The sequence below is a fragment of the Sminthopsis crassicaudata genome, chromosome 1 (assembly GCF_048593235.1).
Source record: "Sminthopsis crassicaudata isolate SCR6 chromosome 1, ASM4859323v1, whole genome shotgun sequence".
Classification (NCBI taxonomy): domain Eukaryota; kingdom Metazoa; phylum Chordata; class Mammalia; order Dasyuromorphia; family Dasyuridae; genus Sminthopsis; species Sminthopsis crassicaudata.
Window position 1 is genome coordinate 68,817,109 of NC_133617.1, and position 11,764 is coordinate 68,828,872.

General features: G+C 51.7%; 1 protein-coding gene across 2 annotated transcripts in view; it reads left to right on the plus strand.

Annotated features, from left to right (window-relative positions):
* Positions 1-11,764, plus strand: part of VAV1 (vav guanine nucleotide exchange factor 1) — a 35,308-nt gene that overhangs the window by 23,453 nt on the left and 91 nt on the right. The window contains exons 10-27 of one of the 2 annotated variants that reach the window (XM_074309972.1): positions 701-796; positions 1,048-1,116; positions 1,415-1,501; positions 1,611-1,696; positions 2,247-2,379; positions 2,591-2,700; positions 3,095-3,196; positions 3,555-3,652; positions 3,864-3,886; positions 4,287-4,332; positions 4,514-4,650; positions 5,848-5,913; positions 6,073-6,104; positions 8,748-8,864; positions 9,473-9,560; positions 9,845-9,959; positions 11,068-11,222; positions 11,618-11,764. The exon at positions 11,618-11,764 is cut by the window's right edge and continues 91 nt beyond it. In XM_074309972.1, the coding sequence (XP_074166073.1) occupies positions 701-796; positions 1,048-1,116; positions 1,415-1,501; positions 1,611-1,696; positions 2,247-2,379; positions 2,591-2,700; positions 3,095-3,196; positions 3,555-3,652; positions 3,864-3,886; positions 4,287-4,332; positions 4,514-4,650; positions 5,848-5,913; positions 6,073-6,104; positions 8,748-8,864; positions 9,473-9,560; positions 9,845-9,959; positions 11,068-11,222; positions 11,618-11,671 (1,614 nt within the window). In that variant the 3' untranslated portion in view covers positions 11,672-11,764. Of the gene's footprint in view, positions 1-700; positions 797-1,047; positions 1,117-1,414; positions 1,502-1,610; positions 1,697-2,246; positions 2,380-2,590; positions 2,701-3,094; positions 3,197-3,554; positions 3,653-3,863; positions 3,887-4,286; positions 4,333-4,513; positions 4,651-5,847; positions 5,914-6,072; positions 6,105-8,747; positions 8,865-9,472; positions 9,561-9,844; positions 9,960-10,540; positions 10,561-11,067; positions 11,223-11,617 lie in introns of those variants that run through there. The other variant, XM_074309980.1, reaches the window with a different exon arrangement.

Sequence of the window (11,764 nt, forward strand, 5' to 3'; positions counted from 1 at the left end):
TCTTGGTCGGTACTACAAGCATTATTCTTAGCCTTCCTGAGACTCAGAGTGATGCAGCTGTGACTTGCCCAGAGTCACCATATTTGCAATCAGGCAACAGCAGGATGCTGGTAGTTATTCAACAACTCTCAAATAAAACAAAACAAACATCACCACCATCAGCACCACCAAAAACTCAATCAACCGCGCCTGTGTCTTGCTTTTAAGTTTAAGCTGCATTATTTGCTTTTCCCATCACTTTAAATCTAGACCAGAGGTGTCAAACGCATTTCTTGTGGGCTGCCTTCCTGTACAGCTGCACCAGTAAAATGTAATTGGGAAATATTGAACAAAATCAATGTAATGTTAATTTACTGTTTCCTAAGCCAATGTGCTGCCACCAGGGATCTTCACTTGCAGTCCTGTGGCCCTCTGTTCGATACCACCAGTCTAGACAGTCAAGAATTTATGGATAAATCAGGCCCTGACTTGTAGCATTTGTGGAATTTCCCAGACGTAAATGCTTACTCTGAAGATTTTCTTACTGATGGGCATGGGTCCGATTTGGCTCCAGCACAGCCCTGAACTTGCATCCCTCTGATTCCCTGAGCAGCATTGTCTATCTAGATGCACGCATCTCTCTGCCTCTCGAGCGTGACTTTCTTCCCAGAGAATGGTTAGACACAGTGGGATGTGAGCTCTTCCTGGCTTCTCCCCCCAGGAATGTTCCCAGAGAGCAAACAATGGCCGGTTTACCCTGAGAGATCTGCTCATGGTGCCCATGCAGAGGGTGCTAAAGTACCATCTCCTCCTTCAGGTGAGTTCTCTACCTGCCCTTTGCATAGGATTGCACCAGCATTGGCCTGGGGGCTCAAAGCAGCAGAGGGACTGGGAGAGGGATGGGGGAGAGAGTGCACATAAGAGATATTTTGTCCCACTTCTTATTCCCACTTATCCCACTTTATCTGGTGTGAATCAGCTTCTCTAGCAAAAAATGTAGGAAATGGGGGACCATTTTGGGAAAACTTGGACTATGTATAGCCTTCTCTTACCTTTGGTCTCATTTAGGAGCTGGTGAAGCATACAACGGATGCCCTAGAGAAGGAGAATATGCGGCTGGCACTGGATGCCATGAGGGTGAGAAGTGTGGGGGGCTCTTGGTATTGGGGGAAGACTTGAGAAACACACAGACTTAAGACAAAGACGGTAGGCAGCCCCTTGTGTGGAAAAAATGATCAATTCATAGTCATGGGACCTGAGTGGGAGCACGGACTCAGATTCTGATATTTCTTCCCTCTCTTGACCTCAATTTCCTTTTCTGTGACACAAAGGACTTGAGTTAGATAATTGTCAGAAAGACCCTTCTGGTATAAGTTCTGGGGCCTCCTTGCTCCTCCAGCCTGGCTCAGGGCTGCTCCGACTTCTTTGTCTCCAGGATTTGGCCCAGTGTGTGAATGAGGTCAAGAGGGACAATGAGACGCTGAAGCAGATCACCACCTTCCAGCTCTCCATCGAGAACTTGGTGAGGACTGGGATTCTGGGCAGAGAGGGGCACTCCCGTGGGCCGCTGGGCTGGGGAGAGGGGCGAGATTCTGCCCCAGTGCCAGCCCCTTTTCATCTTCCATCCCTAGACCAAGAACCTGGCACCTTATGGACGGCCCAAGATCGACGGTGAGCTCAAGATCGCCACGTCTGAGAGGAGATCTAAGATAGACAGGTACTAGTTCTGGCAAGCCCCAGCTTGGTCCCAGGTTCTCCAGTACCATCTCTTATTAAAGCAGGGGTTAATAATAACACACCCCATAGGCATTCATTGGTAAATGCATAGTCGCTGGATTACAAAGGAAACCCACCATAGTGCAATATTCCCCCCCCCCTGCCCCGCCCCCAGTTCAAATCCATGGACTCTCTGAGATCAAAATCCCTGGAGGCTGCAGACTCCAGGTGAAGAACTCCTGTATTGGAGGCTTATCCTGCAGCTCCTAGAGTCCCCTTCCCAGCCTCCAGATTAGCCTGTTGATAGCTTGTCTATTTGTATGTATTATTGAGGTTTATGTAGTTTTCTCCACAGTGGAGTGAACAGAAGCTCCTTTGGGGTAGGGGGCGTTTCATTTTTGTCTGGTAGACTCCTGGCACATGTACGTGTGTAATGAACATTTGTTAAATGAATGAATGAAAATGAGACCAGAGGAAGAATGGGGAAAGCTGGCAGAGGCAACCCCCTGGGGCCTTTCAGGGATCAGGGACCCTTCTGTCCCCTGCTCCAGGTACGCTTTCCTCCTGGACAAAGCCCTGCTCATCTGTAAAAGGCGAGGAGACATCTATGACTTAAAGGACTTTGTGAACCTGCCCAACTACCAGGTCCGAGATGATTCCTCTGGGGAACGAGACAGCAAAAAGGTACCTTCCCTGAGGATGCTTGGGCTCCTGGTCTTGTCTGCCTGGTGGGGGAGGGGGAAGAGGCCCTCAGCCAGAGATGGCAGCTCACTGCCCTTCCACCTTCATGTGTGTGTGACTGGGGCTCTGAGTTTGAATGTCTGAGGAACTGGGACCTTCTTGGGGGACGCAGGAGCCAGAGCTCTCCCTGACCATCTCTCTCCGGCCTCCACAGTGGACACACATGTTTCTCCTGATCGAGGACCAAGGCACCCAGGGCTACGAGCTCTTCTTTAAGACGAGGGAACTGAAGAAGAAGTGGATGGAGCAGTTTGAGATGGCCCTGTGAGGACTGGCCCCAGACTACCTCCCCCTTTTCCCTGCCCTGGCGAGAGTGCCAGATTATAGCCCCTTACCTTCCCATACAGGAATCTGGCACGGTCCCAGAGAAGCAGAGAGCTGGGGGAGAGGGAAGGGTACAGGATGAAGGGGATTGTGGGTGGGGATGATCAGGAAGTTTAGTTTCCACTCCCAGCTGTATCCCTGATTCTGTGTACCCTCATCCAGGTTCCTTCTTGCAGGGCCTTTGAAGGGCTGACTGAATGTCTTCTGAGAGCTTTGGCAGCTCTTGAATGTATGTGGGAGAGTCCTAGGGGGACTTCTGTGCTCCTGGTTCCCCTTCCTTTCCTGTCACTATCTTTGGGGCCAGACCTGACCTCCCTTCTTCCACTGCCTCCAGGTCTAACATTTACCCTGAGAATGCTACTGCCAATGGCCACGACTTCCAGATGTTCTCCTTCGAGGAGACTGCCTCCTGCAAAGCCTGCCAGATGCTGCTGAGGTGGGGGCTTCCTGGGGTGACTGGTGGGGCTGGGAAGGTCTGAAGTCCAGATTCTTTCACCGCAGAACATGGCCCAAGTCCTGGCTGGTGGGCCCCAAGGCCTAGGTTTCTAAGGACTATGGGGTGGGATGGGTACATGATAAAAGGCCTGGAGCTCAGAGTTTTGAGACCAAATTCTTTGTTCTGTCCTCTGCCCCCAGTTTCCCCAATTACAATGTGAGTGAGCTGGGGAGGTCCCTCCTAATTCTGACACTCTGCTACCTCTTCTCCCACTCCTACCCAAGCTAGAGGAGGGAGGTTGAAGGATTCAGGGGCAGGCAGGGCTAAACTCATTAACCACCCCCTTCCCTACCCCCAGAGGTACTTTCTACCAGGGATACCGCTGCCACCGCTGCCGGGCACCTGCTCACAAGGAGTGTCTGGGGAGGGTTTCTCCCTGTGGCCGACATAGCTCAGGTAACTGGGGAGGGCCCCCCCCTATTGGGGATACAGTCATTGAGGTCCAGGTCACAAGGATAACTGGGGGTGCTGTGGTCAGGATGTGGGGAGCTTCAGGCCACGTGACTCTGGCATTTGGGGGAGAGAGAAGGTGGGGGAAGGGAATATGCTTCCCTTTCCCCCTGGGGTCTCTGAAATCAGAATGCCCCCTTTTCTTCTTTCCTCACAGATCATAGCACTACTATGAGGAAGGTAAGGCAGTTCCCCGTTCCCAGGATGGGAGCAGGGCCGGGCGAGGGGGATCCTGGGGTCAGGATGGAACTCATGGTTCCAGTCCTTCAGCTGGGATGTGGTGACCCCCTCAGGAGGGGGTGGTGGGATGCTGGAACTGGGAAGCAGGAGGCCGGCCAATTTGGGAAAGAGCAGGGTTTGGAATTAATAAAGTTGGAAGGTCTATGTGTGCATCCTGCCTCCAGCATTCCTTACTATGTGACGTTGAGCAAGGCCTGTAACTTCTCTGAGCCTCGGTGTCCCTTTATGTAAAGGGGATGATCATCCTGGGGCTCTTTTCCTGAGTTTGGAGAAGAGGAAGGTGGGATTCGGGGTGGCAGGGATGCAGGAGCCGGGTTCCACCCCCGCCTTCTCTTCTTAGCACAAGGCAAGCCGATCGGCCCAGGACAAGAGGAAGAATGAGCTGGGTGAGTCCCCGTGGGAGCAGCCCCATCTGGGCCCGGCTGCGGCTGGGTGGTGGCTGGGAGAGGAAGGAAATGAAGGCCTTCCACATCCTCCTTCCAGGAGCAGCCTCCCCAGCCTTCGGGAGCCTGGGCCCTGATTACCTGCTCTTTGCCCCTCCCCTTTCCTCCCCACCTTGTTCCTCAGGCTTGCCCAAGATGGAAGTGTGCCAGGAGTACTACGGGCTGCCTCCACCCCCTGTAGCCTTTGGCCCTTTCTTGAGGCTGAACCCAGGAGACATTGTGGAGCTAACCAAGGCAGAGGCAGAGCAGAACTGGTGGCAGGTGAGGGCTGGATGGGCCTGGAGTCAGGAAGGATTCAAATTCTGACCTCAGACATTTACTAGCTGTGTGAACCTGGGCAAGAGATGTAACCTCTGTCTGCCTCAGTTTCCTCATCTGTAAAATGGGCATCATGATACCACCTACCTGTTAGGGTTGTTGTAAACTCAAATGAGATAATATTTATAAAGCAGTTAGCAATGTCTGCCATACAGGAGGTACTTAATAAATGCTTATTTTTTTCCTTCTTGGGAGGAAAATATAGACGATGGAATAAGTTTTTTTTTTTTCTAGTTTTATTTTTTATTTTATTTTTTATTAAAGCTTTTTATTTTCAAAACATCTGCATGGATAATTTTTCAACATTGACCCTTGCAAAACCTTGTGTCCTGATTCCCCCCCCTTCCCTCACCCCCTCCCCTAGATCCAATATATGTTAAACATGTTAAAATATGTGTTAAATCCAATATATGTATACATATTTATACAATTATTTTTATGAACAAGAAAAATGAGATCAAAAGAGAAAAAAAATGAGAAAGAAAACAAAATACAAGCAAACGACAACAAAAAGAATGAGAATGCTAAGTTGTGGTCCCCGGAGTAAGGCTTTAGGAGAAAATTAGGAAGGGGATTTAGGGAGCCAGATTTCTTTGCAGTCATAGACTCCAGAGGTCCCTTTAACCCTAAATCACTGCCAGGAATTTTTTTTTCAGAATTGGAACGACAGCTAGGGTGGGAGAAGAAGAGGTCTTGGGATCCCTGCTGGGCCTCAGGAGGAGCAGCCCAGGGGCTTAAGCCCTTTCTGAGCAGCCAGGCTGAGAAGGGCAGGGTCAGCACACACTCAATAGCTGCGAGACTTTAAGAGAAATGTATTCTCTTCTTGGGCACTCTGTTTTTCCATCTGTAAAATGGGAGTAAAAATACTTGTTTTACTCCATCCCAAAACCTTAAAGACAGTCCCTGCAGAGATGGGAGTCAGCTTCTCTGCGGCATCAAATATTAGAATACCCAAAGTGGCCGGAACTGAAGAAATAGTTATTCTTTGCAAAACAAAGTTTAGTCTGTGTATAGAAATGATTGGTGGACAAGGAGCGAGGCAGATGATTAGACTGATAGGCAGCTAGACACTCTTGCTCTGCTCCCTTCTGTCCCCATAATGCCTCTTTCTCAATGTCACCCCTCTCCTCCAACGTACAGGGGAGGAACACGGCTACCAATGAGATGGGATGGTTTCCTTGCAAGAAAGTCAAGCCCTATGTTCTTGTGAGTATGGCCTGGGTCTCTGTCCCGGGTCTGGCTGGGCCGGGGATGGACAGTCCCCACGGGAGGTTGTCCCAGGGTTTCTGGGCCACTATCCCCGGGGCGGGGGGGGGGAAGGCTTCCCTGGTCTCTCTGACTCAGTCTCTTTTGGGTGTCTCCTAGGGCCCCCCACAGGACCTGTCTGTCTGTCTCTGGTGAGTCTGGGTAGGGGGACACTCTTCAGGCGGTGGTTTGATGTCTCCAAGGTGTCAGTCCATGGGGTGAGAGGGCTGGGGTAGGGCTAAAAGATTCAGTGTGGTAGTAGAATACTGGACCAGGATCACAGTTAAGGATCAAATTTTTTTTATTATTTTTTATTTACAAAACATATGCACAGGGTAGGTTCTCAGCCTGGACCCCTGCAAAGCCTTTTGTTCCAAATTACCCCTCCTTCCCCCCACCTCCTCCCCTAGCTGGCAGGAAGAAGGATCAAATCTTGTCTCAAATCCTTAGTGACTTAATTTAGTGACAGTGCAATTTAAACAAGTCACCTAAACTCACTATCCCTTAATTTCTTCATATATAAAATGGAGCTAACAATAGCATTTGCTTCACAGAGTTGTTGTCTGGAGCAAATGTGATAATATATGTAAAGCTCTTTGTAAATCTTGAGATAATTAGATAAAGCATTTAATTAGTGCTTACTAATGCCTGGAGGCCGCTAGGTTGTACAGTGGATAGAAACTCTGGGCTGAGTTCAAATCCAGCCCCAGAGGCTAACTGGCTGGGTGATTCCCTCTTCTATAAAATGAGCTGGAGAAGAAAATGGCAACCACCTTGCCAAGAGAACCCTGAATGGAGAGTCAAACAGGACCGAACCAAATGAACAACAATATACACCAAGAATGAAGGCAGTTCCTGCCTTCAAGGTCTTTACAATCTAATGGAGAAAAGCGCCCAGAAGCAAATACTTACAAAGCAAGTTACATATTGATGAGTAGGAAATAATAAAAAGTAGGAGACAGGTGGGCTTCCCGGGGCCATAATGTGCTACAATAAATGTTAACAAATGTTGGGATTATTATGAAATCGTAGAGAGATGGAAGGGAGAGCACAGAGCCTGGTATATCATATAGGTGTTTAATAAGTGGTTTTCCATCCATCCAACCAGTCTAGTCCATTTTACAGAAGGGCAAACTGAGGTAAATTGAGCTATTTAAGGTCATACATAGAAGAAGTGGGATGGTACGGATTAGTAACTGACATTTAAATGACTTTAAAAGTTTATAGTATTTTTTTAACATTCATTATCATATTTGGCTCTGATATGTGCTTAATAAATGGTTTTTCATCCATCCAATAAGTCTAGCCCCATTTTACAGACGAGCAAACTGAAGTGAACTCTTCTTTTTACATCAATAATCTTATTTGATTCTTACCATAATCCTGTGAGATAGTTTCTATAGGTATTACTATTCCCATTTTACAGACGGGCAAATTGATGAGAAATAGTGGTGTTTTGCCCAGGGTCGCACTGCTAGTAAGTGTCCCAGACAAGCTCTGGACCTGGTCTTCCTGGCCCTTGCCCCAGTCACGGCCGCTGCACCATCTTGCCTTGCCCATCCTGCCAAGTGCTCTGACTCCCAATCTGCCTCGAGGAGGCGGGGCCTGGCTTTCCTTCAGCTTCTTACTTCATACAAGACACAGATTAAAGAACAGACCGCAATAATAGCCTCTCCTCTCCTCTCCGGAGCACTTTCTTTTCCATTATCTGATCCTGGAATCCAGCCCTCAGCACGCCCCTGGGAGGAGGCCCTGGAGCTGGGCCGGCCTGGCCAGGAGAGACGATCCAGCCCCGTCCCTGTCCTGGGGGAGCCTCGGTCTGGCTGGGAGGGACGGAGCTCTTGGGCAAGCCAAGGGCGTTTCAATGGTGACTCACAGGCTCGGAGATTTAGAGACGGAAGGCTTTCTGAAGGTCGCGGAGTCCCAGTCTCTCTATTTTAACAGATGAGGGAATTGAGGCTCAGGATCTGTGTCTCGCCTAAGGTCACAAAGATTGCAAGTGTCAGAGGTGAAGTGAGAAGCTGGATCCTCAGTGGATACAACGTGGATAAACTCAATGTGGGAAGGAGCGACTTAATGGCGCTGGGCCCAGAGTCAGGAAGAAGAGTTGTGTGACTCTGGGCAAGTTAGCCCTGTTTGCCTCAGTTTCCACATCTGTAAAATGGGGATCTTAGTAAGAACTATCTCACGGGGAAGGACAGATGAGATAATGGATTTAAAACACTTAGCAAACCTTAAGTACCATGCAGAATGTCTGATGTTACAGCACTAATGGGGAGGGGTTCATGTCCCTGGGATGGTGTAAAGGAGAGAACCTTGTGTTTGGGGTCAGGAGACCCTAGGGTCTAATTCCTACTCTGTTGGGACTTGATGGAACTTCTCTATTGCTTTTTCTCCATCCCTCCCCATCTCCTTGGATGCATTTTTAGTAAGTTTTCTTTCTTTTTTTTTTTTTTTTTCCTGAGGCTGGGCTTAAGTGACTTGTCCAGGGTCACACAGCTAGGACGTTAAGTGTCTGAGACCAGATGTGAACTGGGGTCCTCCTGACTTCAGGGCTGGCGCTCTCTCCACTGCGCCCCTGGATGCATTTTTAACGGGCCTTGGGAGGGCCCTGCTTAACTCCAGCGAAGAGTTTCCGCCCTGGTTGACTGGGGGAGGGTGAGCGAGGGGGTACCTGGGTGCTGCTGAGATTCCTTGCCTCTCACTGCACTGACTCAGGATGGTCTGCTTTGAGGCCCGGGGGGCCCGGACTGGCCTGCAGTTACCCCCTACCTTTGTGGTCATCTGTCCGGCAGGTACGCTGGCCCCATGGAGCGAGCGGGGGCTGAGAGCATCCTCACCAATCGTTCCGACGGGACCTTCCTGGTGCGGCAGAGGGTGAAGGACAACGCCGAGTTTGCCATCAGTATCAAGTAACTATCGCCTGTCCTGGGAGGCCCCAGACCTGTCCCTGCCTTCTCCCTTCTCCCTCTGCAGTGGGGGCCAGAACAAGGGGACTGTGGGCCGTCTGCTCCGGCTCCCCTTCCATCCCTCACCCGAGGCCTGAGCCACCTGTCAGCGTCACCTGCGCACTATCAAAAGTGGGAGTGAGCCGGGTCTCTGGACTTCCGACCCAGGGCTCCACGGTGTCACTCTGCCGCTGAGTTGGAATGAATCCCATCCACGCCCAGAGACCCCTCCTAGAACCTCCGGACAGACTCCCCTCCATGTTCGCCTGAAGGCCTCCATCCCATGGGGGGTTCCTCCCTGCCGAGGCAGCCCATTCCACTCTTTCCATGCATAGACTGTCCACCCGCCAGACCTAATTGTCTCTCAGGGGCCAAACAGAACACATAAACCCCTCTTCTCCACGACAGCCCCCAGAGGCTTGCACCCCTGCCCCGTCCCCATGAAGTTGTCTCGTTTCCAGCTAAGAGCCTCCTGTCCATGGTCTTCATGTAACATGGCGGTCCCAGCTACAGACACTTGTAGCTGTGGGATCCCGGATGGTTGGCGGCATCTGTGTCTGTCTGTCTGGCAGGTTCAATATGGAGGTGAAGCACATTAAGATCCTGACCGCGGAGGGGCTGTACCGTATCACGGAGAAGAAGGCGTTCAGGGGGCTCGTGGTGAGGGATGGGGATGGGTGCGGGGGGAAGGGGCTGCTCTTATGTCCGTGAAACTGGAGGGGGCGTGTGTGCATGTGCGTGCGTGTGTGTGGGGGGAACATGATGTTTGTGTAGCTGGGCGGGTGCGTGTTTCCTGAGGTTCCTCCTAGAGACAATGATCTTCCCTCCCAGTCTCGGGGCTCCCACAGGGCCTGGGATGACTCTCCCCGAGCTCAGCCTAGTTCCATTTGCTGAGCACCTCCCAGACCGACAATTCCAAACGGGTCCCTGGATTTCCCTCCCAGGAACTGGTGGAATTTTACCAGCAAAACTCCCTGAAAGATTGCTTCAAGTCCCTTGACACGATGCTGCAGTTCCCCTACAAGGAGCCAGAGAGGAGGGCCATTGCCAGAGCTCCAGGTAGGCGCCCACCAGGCAGTTTGGTTTGAAATCTTGAGCCTTGGGCCCAAATCCTACTCACCACCAATTCTTCATGACCTTAGTCAAATAGTTTAATCTTGCTGGGCCTCAGTTTCCCTATCTGTGAAACCTAGAAGTGGGTCATTGTGATTTCTAAGATTCTTTTCAGCTTTACTTGTGAACTGGAGCCCAGAAAAATGGATGAACAAAAAGCATTTAACAAGCTCTTACCAAGTGCTGGCTACAATTACAGCAACCCAATTCAGAGTGTGCCCCCCACTGTGGGGGGGGGAGGGGTCCGCGCACACTTACTCTTCCTGGCTCTGTCTCCGTCTCTTTTTCTCTTTGCGTCTCTCTCACTTTCTGGCTTTCATACGCACACATGCAAGTAGAGTCACATGCTGAAAGAGACACACGTACTAAATCTCTCCCTTCCCTCCCCTCACATGCTCACAGAATTACACCCCTGCTCCAGGGGAATCCCCAGGAGCCGGTGGCGAATAGGCATTTATTAAGCACCGACTGTGTGCCAGGGTACAATGTTAAGCAGGAGGAGAATTGAAACTAAAGCAATCTCGTAGGGTGAGACAGCACACGAGTGGTAGTGGCTAAGGAGGTGTGACCGGCCGATGCAGGACACTGGGTTCGACAGTCCGTTATAGGTCCCCTGTAAGGCAGTGTGCGATGGAGAGGGTGAAGGTGAGAGCACAGAGCGCGGAGAGGAGGGATTTAGCTCTCTCCAGCAAGATTCTTGGTGGGCTCAGAGAAGGCCGTGGAGGCCCTTCCATCTTTGAGATCTGGGTCCATGCGTACGGTTGGAGGAGTTGACAGAGAGCATCCTCCCGGGCCAGAGAGAGGCTTTGGGCAGCCCCGTGGAGCCCGGCCATAAGGGAAGGGCCAGATGGAGTCGGCCGTGGCGGGCGGCAGCAGGACAGGCAGCCGTGTTCCGAAGGCCTGAGCCCCTTGGCAGCTTCTCCATCCGAGGGCGGCCACGTTGTCCCGTTCCGCCCTCCAGGCCCTCACCTCACCCGCTCCCACGTGCCGGCTGCTCCGTCCGGGCCCGGGCACGGAGGCACCGAGCCCACTGTGCGGTGGCTTTTGTCTCCAGCCGCAGGGAGCGCCAGATACTTCGGGTCGGCCAAAGCCCGCTACGACTTCTGCGCCCGGGACCGCACGGAGCTGTCCCTCAAGGAGGGGGACATCATCAAGATCATCAGCAAGAAGGGACATCAGGGCTGGTGGCGAGGGGAGATCTACGGCCGGGTAAGGGAGGAGGCCAGCGGAGCGGGGGCAACAGTGGGGAGGAGCCTGAGGCCGCCTGTAGAGGCGGGAGTCCAGGCTGTACCTCCACAGGCCAGCTTCCCTTTTAAGGGTCATGGACCTATGGAGTACCTTCTCGGAAGAATGGTTTACAATGTATTTTATTTAATATTTATGATTACAACAATGATACTTAAAAAAAAGACAAGGCTATATTAAATAGGTCCAAATTCATCGACCCAGGGTTAGGAAACCTTGCCGTAAGCCATGGGAAGCTGCTGGAGACGGGCGAGGGGACCCCGCAGCCTCCCTCCCTCCGCAGTCACAGAAGCTGTTCCCGGCAGAGCTGGCTCACGGCCGGCTCCAATCTGACCCCCGTCTCTCCCTGCCCCCTTCAGATCGGCTGGTTTCCATCCAACTACGTGGAGGAAGACTACTCCGAGTACTGCTGAGCCGGGGCCTGGAGCTGGGGCACTGCTGCCTGAAGCAGGATTCCCGAGGCCAGCCTGAGGGGGAGCCGTGGGGTCCCTAGGAAGGCCCTTACC